This window comes from Eubalaena glacialis, chromosome 2, assembly GCF_028564815.1.
Source record: "Eubalaena glacialis isolate mEubGla1 chromosome 2, mEubGla1.1.hap2.+ XY, whole genome shotgun sequence".
NCBI classification, from domain to species: domain Eukaryota; kingdom Metazoa; phylum Chordata; class Mammalia; order Artiodactyla; family Balaenidae; genus Eubalaena; species Eubalaena glacialis.
In genome coordinates this window covers 79,065,144-79,083,204 of record NC_083717.1, presented here as the reverse complement: position 1 = coordinate 79,083,204, position 18,061 = coordinate 79,065,144, and the positions used below count along the sequence as shown (strand labels likewise).

Below are 18,061 nucleotides of genomic sequence, written 5' to 3'. Positions count from 1 at the left end.
TCTCGGGGCTTGTTTACTTATCTGTTAAAAAAAAATGGGGATTGGCCTCAGATAATCTCTGAATTACTTTTTAATCTATCACTCTCCTAAATTTAATGAAAACAATATGCCATACAAAAATTTTTATTTTACTGTGCCAGTCATAATTCTGAATATGACAGAATATGAGAATTCTGAGTTGGAAAGGCCCTGAGATGTCACCAAGATGTACATGTTAATTCTTACTGGAACAAAGAGGGCACTCACCTACCTATAAACTCAACTTACAAGTACCCCCTACCTACACAAAGAAACAGTCATAAGGGGTAAGGGAAGAGAGATATTCCTGGTATTATGGCATGGGTCCTTCTTGCCCTTACCATTGTAGGTGCAAATGTATATGACACAGGATTACCTTCTTACATAAAAATAGTGTTAGAAACGAGGATTAAGTTTCTAGGTTAGTCTACATATTTTATTCCACTAAGAGTTTGAGATACATTTACAAAGATTTTTGTTAGAGTTGGGTACTAATGATTATGCACCAATATACAAACCCAATCAATTTATAATATTGTCTCTACAAAAAAACGTGCATTAAATTGCAAACAACCAACATTCAAATAAACGACCTTCATTTGAAGGACAAGGGCACCCATACCCATTGTATATACACCTAGAAGTGAAATTTCTGAGTCACAGGGTAGGCTGTGTTCAAATTGAGTAGATAATGGCAGTTTTCCAAAGCTTTGTCAGATCTACACTCTCATAAACAGTGTCTAAGCACTCGCACCACTCCACACCCTCAACAACACTTTCGTCTTGTCATAGATTTTAACCATTCTTTTGGGGCATGTAATTTATCACTGGGGTTTTAATTTATGTTTCCCAACTACTAATGGAACTGAGACCTCTTCATATGTTGACTCATTTGTATAACTTCTGTGAAGTTCTTGTTCAATATTTAAAAAAATTTTTTTTCATTTTTATACTGGTTTGTCTACTTATTGTTGCATAAAAGTTCTTTTTTTTAAAATTAATTTATTTATTTATTATTTTTGGCTGCATTGGGTCTTCGTTGCTGCACGCCGGCTTTCTCTAGTTGTGGCGAGCGGGGGCTACTCTTCGTTACAGTGCACGGGCTTCTCATTGCGGTGGCTTCTCTTGTTGTGGAGCACAGGCTCTAGGCGCACAGCCTTCAGTAGTTGTGCACGCAGGCTTCAGCAGTTGTGCATGCGGGCTCAGTAGCTGTGGCTCGCGGGCTCTAGAGCACAGGCTCAGTAGTTGTGGCGCACGGGCTTAGCTGCTCCATGGCATGTGGGATCTTCCTGGACCAGGGTCAAACCCGTGTCCCCTGCATTTGCAGGCGGATTCCCAACCACTGTACCACCAGGGAAGCCCAAAAGTTCTTTATATATTCCGTATACAAGTCTCTTGTTGGTTATATGCATTGCAAATACCTCCTTCCAGTCTGTAGTTACTCTCACAGTGGTTTCTTCAGATGAAGAGTATTCTAATCCACCAATCTTCTTCTTCATTGTCAGTGACTTTTGTGTCATGTTTTAAGAAATGTTGCCCACCCCACAGACATAAATATATTTTCTTGTATTAGTCTCTCAAAGCTTTGTTATTTCACCATTAACTTTTAGACTATAATCCTCCAGGAATTTTTATGTGTGGTGTGAGGTAGAAATCAAGTTCATTTTCTTCCATATGGATATCTAATTGATACAGTATCATTTTTAAAAAATGTCTATTTCTGAATGCCCTGCAGTGATTCTAAAATGTATATGGAAATGCGAAGTAGGAGTGGCTAAAACAATCTTTAAGAAGACCAAAATTGGAGACTTCTTCAGGATATGAATACTTATTATAAAGCCACAATATTTAAGATAGTGTGGTTTTAGCACAGGATGAACAAATGGATCAATGGAATAGACTAGAGCAGCTCTTCTCAACTACAAGTTTTAAGCCCTAATGCCCTTAAGCATCTATTATGTGCAGTGAATTAACTTAGTTCCTCTGGATCTAAAATAATACCAGCTATATACTGTCTTTGAGAAAATTAAAAATACAATCACTCAACTTTCTGTGACACTTGGTTCTGTTATGGAACCCCAGTTGAGGAAGGATGGGATAGAAAAATGCAAAAACAGATGCATGCACATATGCACACTTATTTTATGACAAAACTGGCACTGCAGAGCGAGTTTCCCTTTCTACTACTGCTAGTCAGTTTGGTAAATGTGCTATTTAGTAATTTACCTAAATTTTCAAATTTGCATAAAATTGTTCACAATATCCTGCTATGATCTACAGTGATCTCCCATTTGTACGATCTACAGTTATATCGCACTATCCATTCCTAGAATTGGTTATTTGTGCATTCTCTTTTACAGTTATATATTCCTGCCAGGGACTGTCAATTTTATTGGCCTTTTTAAAGGCACAATTTTTGGCTTTGTTGATTCTACTTTATGTCTACATTCTAAATTGCTCATTTCTGCCCTTATCTTTATCTTACGTTATTTTTTAATCACTCCAGATGGGAATTTTCTCTTTGTTTTCAAATAATTCCAGATGGAATCTCCTTTTCTAATAGTCATTTTAGATTATAAGCTATCCTCAACGAATAGCTTTAGCTACTTATGGGGACAAGTTTTGGGGTTTTTTTAATCCTAGAATTTTTTTCTTGTGGTAAAATATATATAACAAAAATTTGTCATTTTAACCATTTTAAAGTGTACAATTCAGTGGTGTTAATTACATTCATAATACTCGGCAACTATCAACACTATTTCCAAACTTTTTTTCCAAAAAGAAATGCTGTACCCATGTAAGCAATAACTCCCCATTCCTCCCTTCCCTGCTAATTTACTTTTTGTCTCTGCAAATCTGTCCCTAGATATTTCATGTAAGTGGAATTATACAGTCTTTATCCTTTTGTTTCTGGCTTACTTCACTTAGGATAATGCTTTTCGAGGTTCAACCGTATTGCAGCATGTATGAGAGCTTCATTCCCTTTTACACCTGAATAATATTCCATTGTATGTATATACCACGATTTGTTTATCTACTCATCTGTTGATAGACACTTAGGTGGCTTCTACCTTTTGGCTATTGTGAATAATGTTGCATTGAACATTGGCGTACAAGTATCTGATTGAGTCTCTGTTTTCAATTCTTTTGAGTGTATACCTAAGGGTGGAATTGCTGGACCATATGGTAATTCTATGTTTAACTTTTTGAGGAACTACCAAACTGTCTTCCACAGTGCACCATTTTACATTCCTACCAACAATGTCTGAAGTTTCCAATTTGTCCACATCTTCACCAACACTTATTTTCCATTGTTTTTATTACAGCTATCCTACCAGGTGTGAAATGGTATCTCCTTGTGGTTTTGATTTGCATTTCCCTAATAACAAATGTTGAGTACTTTTTCATGTGCTATTGCCCACTGTCTGTCTGCTTCGGAGAAATCTTTAAGTACCAGGCCCATTTTTGAATTGGGTTGTTTGTCTTTTGTTGAACTGTAGGCAGCCTTTATATATTATGGAAATTAAATCTTAACCAGAGATACAATTTGCTTTTCTGGCCTGAGTTCTGAATTAGGAGAAACACAGATAAGCACATTGTGTCAGTCCTTCAGGTAGCTCCCAGGTAGGTTAGAATATACAGACACAATAATTTGCAAATAAGATCTGCTCTTCGTCCTCCAGAACCAGGGCCTGGTACTCTATGGGCTGCTGTCCTCAAGACTGCCTCAGAGCTGGGAGGGGATGGAGCAAGGAAAAGTAAAAACACTACAGACTTTGCTTCCATTGCTAAGTTGCCTTTTTCTTGTTTGGGCATGCAGTTGGTTGCTATAAAACTTTGTTGTTCAGAGTTCTTACAAAGTTGATTCTGACAGTTTCTGCTAGTTTGACTGGGAGGACAGGAACTTGGAGCTGCCTACTACACCATTTCTCAGATGTCACTCCAATCTTACAACCATTACTATGTGGCATTTTCATTCTCATTCAGTTAAAAATACTTCCTAATTTCAATTCTGATTGCTTCTTTGGCCTGGGGTTACTTAGACATACATTTTAAAATATCTAAACATACAAAGATTGTCTAGTTTTTGGGGGGTTTTTTTGTTACTGTATATCTAGTTTAACTCCACTGTGGTCAGAGAACATACTATGTATGAAATAAATGTGTTAAAAATCTGTTGTATTTGTTCTGGCATAACAAATGGTCTGTTTTCATAAATGGTTCAAACATGTTTATTATAACTACTAATATAGTTGGGTTACATTTACAATCTTAATATATTCTTTCTATTTGTCTTACCTGTTCTGTGTTCTCTCTTCTCTTCTTTTTGTCTCTATGTTTGGAGTCCCCAAGACCACCCCCCACACCGGGTTCCATCACTCACTCGGAGGACTCACAGGACTTAGTATATAGTCATACTCATGGATATGATTTATCACAGTGAAATACAGAGCAAAATCGACAAGGAAAAAAAGCATGTCAGCAAAGTCTGGAGGAAATCAGCTGCAAGTTTCCAAAAGTCCTCTCCCAGTGGAGTCACACAGGAGATGCTTAATTCTCCCAGCAATGAGTTGTGACAACATGTGAGAATTGTCTACCAGGAAACATCGCTAGAGACTTAGGGCCCGAGATTTTCATTAGGGGCTGGTCATGCACGTACCCTCTGCCTACCAAGTACCAAAATTACGACTACCAGAAGGAACAGAGTTCACCATGAACCATACTGTTTTTCCAAACAATTAGGCACTCTTATCATAGAGTGGTGGGAATCTTCTTGAAATCCAAGTTTCCAGATGCCAGCCAAGGACCAAACTTGCAAAGCAGGCCTATCTGAGGAAATTAGCCTCAAGGGTGCTATGTCAACTCTTTTCTGCACAGCCTCATCATTCCTTATTATCACATTCTCCCCTCTATTAATTTGTTAATTGTATATTCTTTTCCAAATTTGTATTACAGAGATTACATGTTTGTTTCAAGTCTGATAAAATTTGTCCATTATTTTTTACTAAACAATGAAAGATTCTTGACCACTTTAACTCCATGTATGTACTTCCTACCTCACTTTTGTTACGGTTTGTTACATTTTTAACTCTTTATATATTTTAAATCCCATTATGATAAGTGATATACAGATTCATATTTCACCTAGATTTACTATGCATTTGCCTCCCTGAAGTTTTGAGATTAATGTTGGGATCATTTTTATTCTTCTACCTGAAGAACAACTGCTAGTATTTCCTTTAATGCAGGGTTATCGTGATTGATTCTCTGTTTTGACTGAAAATGTTATTTTTTTAATCCATCTTATTTATTTTAATAATTAACATATTGATTATCAGTCAGGAATATAATAGTACTGGCATCAGCAAGGAACTTGTTGTACATTTAATAAGGGAAGACCATCTCTGTCTCGTCTTTGAGATAGTTTTTGCTGAACTTAAATACAAGTTATAAACAAGGTACTTATTTTTTCTTTCATAAAGCTATGTGTTAGCTATATAATAAATATATAATTGCTCATTATTTAATAATTATAAATTGTCATAATTATACAATTAGTTGTAATAACTGTAAATAATTATAACTAATTGTATAACTAATTATAATTATTGATTAATGCTACAATTAAAATAGGATTTCTAAAACTAGACAATGGGGGGGGCAGAGTCAAGATGGCGGTGTAGGAAGACGCAGAGTTCACGTCTCCCCACAACTAGGGCGCCTGCCAGACGCTGGTGGGGGACCTAGATGCCCAAGGAGATGGGAGGAACCCCCTGAGCGATGGGTAGGACATGGGGGGAGTGAGGGGGGAGGAGAAGTGGTGGCTGGGAGGGGGGAGGGGTTCCCACTCCTGGAGGGACCCTCAGGGGCTCGGATGATCAGTGGGAGCATGCCTAGCGTTTCACCTGCTTAATCGGGCCCCAGGAAGCCTGCGGGGCTCCCTAGCCAGGTCCTCAGCCTTCCAAGGCCCCCTCCGGGCCGCGTTGGTCCTAGGGATGTAGGAGGGAGATGGGGGGCGGGGCTGAGCAGAGGAGTGGTGGACGGGGAGGGGCCCTCCAAGATCAGAGGATCAGGGAAGGCATGGAGGGAGTTTCCCCTGCTCATTACGGCCCAGGAAGCCTGCTGGGCTCCCAGGCCTGGTCCTCCATTCTCCCGGACCCTGTCAGGCTGCGGGGGTCTTAGGGCCGTAGGATGGAGGGAGAAGGGAGGAAGAGGAGGAGATGCAGATGGGAGGGCCCTCTGGGATTGGAGGATCAGGGGAGGGGTGGAGGGCATTTCCCCCACCCACTAGGCCTCAGGAAGCCTGCTGGGCTTCCAGGTCTGGTCCCCTGCCTTCTGGGGCTCCCTCTGGCCATGTGGCTCCTAGGGGCATAGGAGGGAGGTGGGGGGGAAGAAGAAGAGAGGCCAACAGGGAGGGGACCTCTAGGATCCGAAGATGGGGGGGGAAGCACCCTGCATTCCCCCCACTCACTTGGGCCCAGTGAGCCTGCTGGGGTCCTGGACCTGGTGCTCTGACCTCCAAGGCCAGAGGCACTCCTGGGTCCCCCCTGCTGCCTTGAGCCTAAGCCCCACACCCCACCCAGGGCCTTTTCCGGACCTGTGGGTCCTAAGCATAGGCCCCGCCCACCACATAAACCCCGCCCTGCCTAAGCCCCACCCCCCACAACCAAGGCCTTTTCTGGCTTTTTTTTTTTTTTTCCTCTTTTTTACTACTGTGGTTCTTTTTTACCTTCTGGTTGTTGTTTCATCTATATTTTTATTTTTTTATTCTTTCTAACATATCTGTTAGTTTTCTAATCTTATTTTTTACTCTGTTATTGTTCTGCTCCTTTTTTTCTTCTTCTATTTTTTTTTTTTTTTTTGCCGCCCCACGTGGGTTGCGGGATCTTGGTTCACGAGCAGAGGGTCAGGCCAGAGCTCCTGCGGTGGGAGCTCTGAGTCCAAACCACTGGACTAACAGAGAATCTCAGACCCCAGGGAATATTCATCGGAGCGAGGTCACCCTGAGGTCCTCATCTCGGCACCAAGACCCAGCTCTACCCAACAGCCTACAAACTCCAGTGCTGGAAGCCTCAGGCCAAACAACCAGTAAGACAGGAACACAATCCCACCCATCAAAAAACAAACAAAAAAATGAGACGACAAAAAAATGTCACAGATGAGGGAGCAAGGTAAAAACCTGTAAGACCAAATAAGTGAAGAGGAAATAGGTAAGCTACCTGAAAAAGAATTCAGAGTAATGATAGTAAAGATGATCCAGAATCTCAGAAATAGAATGGAGGCACGGATTGAGAAAATATAAGAAATGTTTAACAAAGATCTAGAAGAACTAAAGAACAAACAAACATAGATGAACAACATAATAACTGAAATGAAAAATACACTAGAAAGAATCAATAACAGAAAACTGAGGCAGAAGAACAAATAAGTGAGCTGGAAGACAGAATGGCGGAAATAACTGCCGAGGAACAGAACAAAGAAAAAAGAATGAAAAGAACTGAAGACAATCACAGAGACCTTTGGGACAACATTAAATGCACCAACATTCGAATTATAGGGGTCCCAGAAGAAGAAGAGAAAAAGGAAGGGTCTGAGAAGATATTTGAAGAGATTATAGTGGAAAACTTCCCTAACATGGGAAAGGAAATAGTCACCCAAGTCCAGAAAGTGCAGAGAGTTCCATACAGGATAACCCCTAGGAGAAACACACCAAGACACACATTAATCAAACTAACAAAAATTAAATTCAAAGAAAAAATATTAAAAGCAGCAAGGGAAATGCAAAAAATAACATACAAAGGAATCCCCATAAGGTTATCAGCTGATTTTTCAGCAGAAACTCTGCAGGCCGGAGGGAGTGGCAGTATATACTTAAAGTGATGAAAGAGAAAAACCTACAACCAAGATTACTCTACCCAGCAAGGATCTCATTCAGATTCGACAGAGAAATCAAAAGCTTTTCAGACAAGCAAAAGCTAAGAAAATTCAGCACTACCACACCAGCTTTACAACAAATGCTAAAGGAACTTCTCTAGGTGGGAAGCACAAGAGAAGAAAAGGACCCACAAAAACAAAACGAAAACAATTAAGAAAATGGTAATAGGAACATACATATCAGTAACAACCTTGAAAGTAAATGGATTAAATGCTCCAAATAAAGACACAGGCCGGCTGTATGGATACAAGAACAAGACCCATATATGCTGTCTACAACAGACCCACTTCAGACCTAGGGACACATACAGACTGAAAGGGAAGGGATGGAAAAAGATAATCCATGCAAATGGAAATCAAAAGAAAGCTGGAGTAGCAATACTCGTATCAGATAAAATAGACTTTAAAATAAAGACTGTTACAAGAGACAAGAAAGGACACTACATAATGATCAAGGAATCAATCCAAGAAGAAGATATAACAATTATAAATATTTATGCACCCAATATAGGAGCACCTCAATACATAAGGTAAATGCTAACAACCATAAAAGGGGAAATCGACAGTAACACAATAATAGTAGGGGACTTTACACCCCACTTAACCAATGTACAGATCATCCAAACAGAAAATAAGGAAACAGAAGCTTTACATGACACAATAGACTGGATAGATTTAATTGATATTTATAGGACATTCCACCCAAAAGTGGCGGAATACACTTTCTTCTCAAGTGCACACGGAACATTCTCCAGGATAGATCACATCTTGGGTCACAAATCAAGCCTCAGAAAATGTAAGAAAATTGAAATCGTATCAAGCATCTTTTCTGACCACAATGCTATGAGACTGAAAATCAATTACAGGAAAAAAACTGTAAAAAACACAAATACATGGAGGCTAAACAGTGCACTGCTAAACAACCAAGAGATCACTGAAGAAATCAAAGAAGAAATTTAAAAAATACATAGAAACAAATGACAATGAAAGCACACAACCCCAAACCTATGGGACACAGCAAAAGCAGTTCTAAGAGGGAAGTTTATAGCAATTCAATCTCACCTCAAGAAACAAGAAAAATCTCAAATAAACAATCTAACTTACACCTAAAGAAACTAGAGAAAAAAGAACAAAGAAAACCCAAACTCAGCAGAAGGAAAGAAATCATAAACATCAGAGCAGAAATAAATGAAATAGAAATAAAAAAACATAGCAAAGATCAATAAAACTAAAAGTTGGTTCTTTGAGAAGATAAACAAAATTGATAAACCTTTAGCCAGACTAATCAAGAAAAAAAGGGAGAGGATGCAAATCAATAAAATTAGAAATGAAAAAGGAGAAATCACAACTGACACCACAGAAATAGAAAGGATTCTTAGAGACTACTACAAACAACTATATGCCAATAAAATGGACAACCACGAAGAAATGGACAAATTCTTGGAAAGGTACAATTTTCCAAGACTGAACCTGGAAGAATTAGAAAATATAAACAGACCTATCACAAGTAATGAAACTGTAATTAAAAATCTTCCAACAAACAAAAGTCCAGGACCAGATGGCTTCACAGGCAAATTCTATCAAACATTTAGAGAAGAGCTAACACCTATCCTTCTCAAACTCTTCCAAAAAAATTGCAGAGGGAGGATCATTCCCAAATTCTTTCTACAAAGCCACCATCACCCTGACACTAAAACCAGACAAAGATACTACAAAAAAAGAAAATTACAGACCAATATCACTGATGAACATAGATGCAAAAATCCTCAACAAAATACTAGCAAACAGAATCCAACAACACATTAAAAGGATCATACACCATGATCAAATGGGATTTATCCCAGGAATACAAGGATTCTTCAATATATGCAAATCAATGTGATACACCATATTAACAAATTAAAAAATAAAAACCATATGATCATCTCAATAGATGCAGAAAAAGCTTTTGACAAAATTCAACACCAATTTATGATAAAAACTCTCCAGAAAGTGGGCATAGAGGGAACCTACTTCAACATAGTAAAGGCCATGTGTGACCAACCCACAGCAAACATCATACTCAATGGTGAAAAACTGAAAGCATGTCCTCTAAGATCAGGAATAAGACAGGATGTCAACTCTTGCCACTCTTATTCAACATAGTTTCGGAAGTCCTGGTCACGCTAATCAGAGAAGAAAAAGAAATAAAAGGAATACAAATTGGAAAAGAAGAAGTAAAACTGTCATTGTTTGCAGATGACATGATACTATACATAGAAAATCCTAAAGATGCCACTAGAAAACTACTAGAATTCATCAATGAATTTGGTAAAGTAGCAGGATACAAAATTAATGCAGAGAAATCTCTGGCATTCCTACACACTAACAAAGAAAAATCAGAATGAGAAATTAAGGAAACAATCAATTTACCATTGCAACAAAAAGAATAAAATGTCTAGGAATAAACCTACCTAAGGAGGCAAAATACTTGTACTCAGAAAATTATAAAACACTGATGAAAGAAATCAAAGATGACATAAACAGATGGAAAAATATACCATGTTACTGGATTGGAAGAATCAATACTGTGAAAATGACTATACTACCCAAAGCAATGTACAGATTCAATGCAATCCCTATCAAACTACCAATGGCATTCTTCACAGAATTAGAACAAAAAATTTTACAATTTGTATGGAAACACAAAAGACCCCGAATAGCCAAAGCAATCTTGCGAAAGAAAAACGGAGCTGGAGGAATCAGGCTCCCTGACTTCAAACTATACTACAAAGCTACAGTAATCAAGACAGTATGGTATTGGCACAAAAACAGAAATATAGATCAATCGTACAGGATAGAAAGCCTGGAGATAAACCCATGCACATATGGTCACCTAATTTATGACAAAGGAGGCAAGAACATACAATGGAGAAAATACAGCCTCTTCAATAAGTGGTGCTGGGAAAACTGGACAGCTACATGTAAAAGAATGAAATTAGAACACTTCCTAACACCATAGACAAAAGCAAACTCAAAATGGATTAAAGACCTAAATGTAAGACCAGACACTATAAAACTCTTAGGGGAAAACACTCTTTGACATAAACCACTGCAAGATGTTTTTTGACCCACCTCCTAGAGAAATGGCAATAAAAACAAAACTAAACAAATGGGACCTAATGAAACTTAAAAGCTTTCGCACAGCAAAGGAAACCATAAGCAAGACAGAAAGACAACCCTCAGAATGGGAGAAGATATTTGCAAATGAAGCAACTGACAAAGGATTAATCTCCAAAATATACAAACAGCTCATGGAGCTCAATATCAAAAAAACAAACAACCCAATTAAAAAACGGGCAGAAGACCTAAATAGACATTTCACCAAAGAAGACATACAGATGGCCAAGAGGCACATGAAAAGCTGCTCAACATCACTAATTATTAGAGAAATGCAAATCAAAACTACAATGAGGTATCACCTTACGCCAGTCAGAATGGCCATCATCAAAAAATCTACAAACAATAAATGCTGGAGAGGGTGTGGAGAAAAGGGAACCCTTTTGCACTGTTGGTGGGAATGTAAATTGATACAGCCACTATGGAGAACAGTATGGAGGTTCCATAAAAATCTAAAAATAGAACTGCATATGATCCAGCTATCCCACTACTGGGCATATACCCTGAGAAAACCGTAATTCAAAAGGACACATGTACCCCAATGTTCACTGCAGCACTATTTACAATAGCCAGGACATGGAAACAACCTAAATGTCCAACGATAGATGAATGGATAAAGAAGATGTGGTACATATATACAATGGAATATTACTCAGCTATAAAAATGAATGAAATTGGGTCACTTGTAGAGATGTGGACGGACCTAGAGTCTGTCATACAGAGTGAAGTAAGCCAGAAAGAGAAAAAAAAAATCGTATATTAACACATATATGTGGAATCTAGAAAAATGGCACAGATGAACCTATTTGTAGGGCAGGAATAGAGACGTAGACGTAGAGAACGGACATGTGGACATGGGGGGGAAGGGGAGGGTGGGACGAATTGGAAGACTAGGTTTGACATAAATACACTACCATGTGTAAAATAGAGAGCTAGTGGGAAGCTGCTGTATAGCACAGGGAGGTCAGCTCGGTGCCCTGTGATGACCTAGATGGGTGGTGGTGGGGTGTGGGAGGGAGTCCCAAGAGGGAGGGGATATAGGGATACATATAGCTGATTCACTTCATTGTACAGCAGAAACTAACACAACATTGTAAAGCAATTTTACTCCAATAAAAAATAAATAAATTAATTAAATAAAACTAGACAGTGAGTTTCTCAACTCCAGTTAAAAGCTATAATAAAATTAGATTGTCTTTTAAATATTTTCTTGGATTAAAAAATGTCAGGTGTCCTAAATAATGTAAAAGAGTCTCATGACTTCTGAACTTGAACAATTATTTTCAAAATAAATTTCACTGATTTTTAAAAATTTACCCTGGGTTTTAAAAATTAATTTCTTTTAAGTTTAAAGAGCCTAATCATGATATAGGTGATTTTTAATTACTTTGGATACATTTCAAGCACCACAGCAAACATTTCCTTCAATTTAGACCTGCCAATTTCCAGATGAATACACTGATCAGAAAATGGTCCATTTCTGCATGTCAGTCAAAATTTTACCACAGCTTATGCACAAAATTAAAAACTCTTAGCAGTTTTGACACTGCTGAGAGGAACCATACTCTATTTGAAAGAATACTCAACGAATGACTTTTGCCTTATGTTTGAAGAAACTTTCCACAATGTATAGAATACTAAATTTTCTTTCAGTCCTTTAAATCCAGTCTTCTAGTTTCTAACGTTGCTGCTCAAAATTCAGTCATACTTCTCACTGTTGCTCCTTTGAAGGCAGTAGTCGTTTTTGTGTGGCTACTTTTGTGATTTTTATGATTTTCTTTATTGTTAGATTTCTAAAGTTTGACTAGGATGAGCATAGATGTATTTTTAATTATTTACTGTGTCTTTGTGGCTTTATGCCTTTTATCATTTTTGGAAATTCTCAGCCTGTATCTCTTTGAATGCTGCTTCTGCATCATCCACTTTCATTTCTACTACCAGAATTAAAATTATACATCTGGTAGAACAGCGGTCCCCAAACTTTTTGGCACCAGGGACCAGTTGGTTTTGTGGAAGACAATTTTTCCATGGACGGTGAGGGGTGGGGGGAATGGTTGAGGCGGTAATGTGAGCGATGGTTCAGGCAGTACCTCCCGCTGTGTGGCCTGGTTCCGAACGGGGAGTGGGCCAGTACTGGTCCACAGCCCAGGGGGTTGGGGACCCCTGTGGTAGAACTTTCCAGCACAGCCCTTATCTCCTTTAAATTCTCTTTTGTATTTTTCTACCCTTTTGTCTCTCTATGCTTATTCTGGATATTTTCCACTAAACTGCACATTATCTCTTCATCTGTTTCTATCTAATAAAATCTAATTAAATTCTGGATTATTAAAGTAAAACATACACTAAAGTACACAACTCTTAAGCATACAGTGTGTAGAATGATGTTGAACACCTTACTATATGCTTACTGGCCAAGCTCTGCTTCACTTGTTAACTCTCAGCCATACTTTTGCCATCTGCAGAGACTTCCAGGAGAAATGCAGCTACAAATGCCAGGCTCATCATTCTGGTTTCCTTCCTCTCCCATATCTTATTATTATACTTTCTCCAGACAGTCTGCTCTGAGAGGGAGCTTTTATCTGAATCACCTAGTCTTCAATTGCTAAAAAGGTCCTGTATTTAATTCTTTTATCAGTGAATTAGACAAAGACATATGAAACATTTATTTCATCTTCAGATAACATAAAAGTGTGAGTGATAGCTAACAATAATTGGAGAATTAAGATCAAAAAAAACAGTTTGAGACTAGAGGAATACGAAGACATTAGCAGCAATTTTAAATCTTTTTTTTTTTTTTCCTAAGAATTAGTAATCCCTTAGAGAATGTGATAAAAGTTGTGGACACAGAAAAATACACATGGGTACATTTGCCAAACATACATATATAATTTAATGGGCTCAAAACCTCTGGAGCTCATCCATGGGTCATATAATATTCTATAGAAGCCTTGCTCAGTTAAGATAAAATGTAACAACTATCAAAGTAAATTCCTAATATATTCAACTACATAAGTACAGAATGGGCATTTACTTAGTCTGAGTTTTAATCAACAGTGTGATAGGCTGCCACTGAAAAGTAATTCGATCTTAGACAACATTAAGAAACATATTCTAGAACAATGTGGTTAATAGTCTCACTATTAGGAGTACTAAACAGTACCCTAGGGACTTCCCTGGTGGTACAGTGGATAAGACTCCGTGCTCCCAATGCAGGGGGCCCGGGTTCAATCCTTGGTCAGGGAACTAGATCCCACACGCATGCCACAACTAAGAAGCCCACGTGCCACAACTAAGAAGCCCACGTGCCACAATTAAGAAGACAACATGCTGCAACTAAGGAGCCAGCGCTCCGCAGCTAAGGAGCCTGCCTGCCACAATTAAGACCCGGTGCAACCAAATAAATAAATATTTTTTAAAAAATAAAATAAACAGTACCCTAGAGTATTACACATAATTGTGGAGGCAATATTTTGTTAAGGAACACTAAAAATCTAAATTACATCTACAGAAGAGAACCAGGATGGTAAAGAAGCTTGAAATCATGTTATCTAAGGAACAAATGAAGGAATAATGGACATTTAACTTACAGAAGGAAATGTTTAGTGGATTCATAAATATGAAGGGATGTCCTAAAGAAAAACTCAATTTATTTCTTTTTCAATCAGATAGCAGAACTAAGATAAATGCCTGGATATTACAGGGCAATTAATTTTGAAACAATAGGGAAAAAAGGATTATTCAAAGATAGGGCTGATTGAAAAAGTTCCTATCGCAGTCACTAGACGTGCTAAACCACAGCTGACCAGCCACCTTCCAGAAATACTGTAGGAAATTTATGTAGGGGCATAAAATTAAATTAGGTATCACCTAAGATTTTTCTTATGAGTAGAATTCATGAGTCTATTTTTTATAAGAGGTCATTTTAAAATTTTTCTTTAGAGAAGAGGGAATTGATATTGATTTTCACCTTAAATATTAACACTTTATTTCTAGGAATATGACCTCTTTTCTCAAATGAACATATATATAGGATTTAAAGCAGTATTTCTAGTCAAAATATTAACTAAGTACAATGACATAAAGAAAGAAATCTCACTCTCAGGTGCTAAGCATTACATAAAAGTTTAAAGATAAGTGAAGTAAGTCAGACAGAGAAGGACAAATATCATATGATATCACTTATATGCAGAATCTAAAAAAAAATGATACAAATGAACTTATTTACAAAACAGAAACAGACTCACAGACTTAGAGAATTAGCTTATGATTACCAGGGGGGAATGGTAGAGGGGAGGTGTAGATTGGGAGTTTGGAATTGACATGTACACACTGCTATATTTAAAATAGATAACCAAGGAACTAATGCAAAAAAAAAAAAAATTTTTTTCAAGTGGCCAAAAAGACTAAATAAATGAAATTTTTGGAAGCCAAGTTACCTGTTTTCTCTTACTTGTTGCCTCATCTTTTCATCCTTTAGACTTTCATGTTTAAGTTTTGCCAATTCCATAGCCAATTTTTCATCTTGTTCAAGCTGGAGCTCCCTCAATCTTTTGTTTTCTTCTGCCTAAATAAAAAAATAAATAACTTTAGTCATTTGTCCCCCAGAACCAGATTTTTTTCATTAAGGTTGAACTTGTTTTATAGCAAAAGACTACAAGTACCTTCTGAGAAGTCAACTGTTCATGTTTTATTTTAAAATACAAAATATAATTTCAATAAATACTTTTTCTGAACATTTTATCTGGAAAATGTTCTGAACATTTTTCTGAACATTTTATCATGGAAAATTTCTGAACATTTTATCTGAATTTTTTTTTTTTCTGAACATTTTTTCATGGAAAATTTCAAACATCACCAAAAGTAAGAAGAAGATTGAAACACACCCTCAGGTAGCCATCACTCATCTTCAACAATTATCAGTATTTTGCCAATCTTTTTTCTCTACTCTTCCACTCCACTCCCACTTTTTCCTATATTTTTTTTTTTTGCTAGAGTATTTAAAAACAAATCCTAGATATATCATTACCATGTAAATAATTCAATATTGATCTCTACCTGACAAGAATTTCTTCTTATATAACCATACAAGTAATAAACTGAAATAAATTAACAATAATTCCTTAGTAAGGTCCAATAACTTTTCCATATTCAGATTTCCCCAGCTGTCTTGAAGATCCTTTTTTTTTTTTGGTTTGTTCAAATCAAAATCCAAACAAGGTCCATATATTGTATCTAGTTATGATTTCTCTTAAGTCTCTTTTATTTTTTAACAGTCTCCTCACACACTACCCCCCGCCAGCGCACTGATTTGTTGTGGAAATTAGGACATATGTCCCACAGAATGTCCCACATTCTGAATTCGACCGATTGCTTCACCAGGATATCTTGTTTCTCTTTTGTATTTCCTATAAAATGGTAGAAAGATCTAGAGACTTGATTAAATTCTGTATTTAGGAAAGAATATGCACATGAAAAGATGTTCAATATCATTAGACATCAGGAAATTCAAGTTAAAACTACAATGATATATCACTACATACCTACTGGAATGGCTAAAACAAAAAGTAGCAGCAAAACCAAATGCTGGTGAGAAACAGCATTATTCACTGGGTGGGAATGTAAAATGGTATAGCTACTCTGGAAAATAGTTTTTACGATACAACTCAACAGTTGTACTCTTAAGCATTTCTCCCAGAGAAATGAAAATTTATGTTTATTATAAAACCTGTACCCAAATGTTTACAGCAATTTATTCAAAATACCCAACTGAAAATACCCAGACATCCTTCAACAGGTGAATGGTCAAATAAACTGTGGTATATCCATACTGTGGAACACCACTGAGCAACAAAAAAGAATGAGTATTCATACAAACGACAATCTGGATGAATCTCCAGGAATTATGCTGAGTGAAAAACTCCAGTCCCAAAAGGTTACATACTGTTTGATCCTATTTATATAATGTTCTTGGAACATGTTCTATTTTAAAGCTGAAACATAATTCACACAGCATAAAATTCACATTTCACAATTCACGACTCAGCAGTTTTTTAGTACATTCACAATGTTGTGCAACCAACACCACTACCTAGTTCCAGAACATTTTTTTTTTTAATAGACTATTATTTGGAGCAGTATTGGGTTTACAGCAAAACTGACAAGAACAGAGTTCCCAATAAACACTCTGCCCACACACATGCACAGCCCCCTCACTATCAACATTCCCACACCAGAGGGGACATTTGTTACAATCAATAAACCTACACTGACACATCATTAACACCCAAAGTTCATAGTTTACCTTACTGTTCATTCTTGGTGTTATACATTCTATGGGTTTAAACAACTGTATGATGACATATATACCTACCATTACAATATCATACAGAGTAGTTTCACTGCCCTAAAAATCCTCTTTGCTCTGCTTATTCATCCCACCCTCTCCAAAACCCCTAGAAACCACTGATCTTTTCACTATCCCCATTGTTTTGCCTTTTCCAGAATGTCATATAGTTGAAATCATACATTATGTAGCTTTTTCAGATTGGCTTCTTTCACTTTCATGTCTTTTCATGGCTTGATAGCTCATTTATTTTAGCACTGAATAATATTCTATTTTCTGGATTATTTATCCATTCACCTACTGAAGGACATCTTAGTTGCTTACAAGTTTTGGCAATTATGAATAAAGCTGCCATAAACATCCATGTGCAGTTTTTTGTGTCGATGTAAGTTTTCAACGTTACAGAAAATTTTTATCACCCGAAAAAGAAACCCCATACCTGTTAGCAGTCACTCACCATTCCACTTACCCCTCAACCACTAATCTACTTCCTATCTGTGTGAATTTGCCTATTCCAGATATTTCATTTAAAAGAAATCATACAATATGTGGCCTTTTTGTGTTTGGCTTCTTTCATTTAGCATAATGCTTTCAACGTCCACCTAT

At 37.2% G+C, this 18,061-nt stretch overlaps 1 protein-coding gene across 1 annotated transcript in view; it reads right to left on the bottom strand.

The window, feature by feature from the left end:
- Positions 1–18,061, bottom strand: part of MNS1 (meiosis specific nuclear structural 1) — a 60,812-nt gene that overhangs the window by 31,977 nt on the left and 10,774 nt on the right. The window contains exon 3 of the mRNA XM_061182083.1: positions 15,549–15,676. Within this exon, the coding sequence (XP_061038066.1) occupies positions 15,549–15,676 (128 nt within the window). The remainder of the gene's footprint in view (positions 1–15,548; positions 15,677–18,061) is intronic.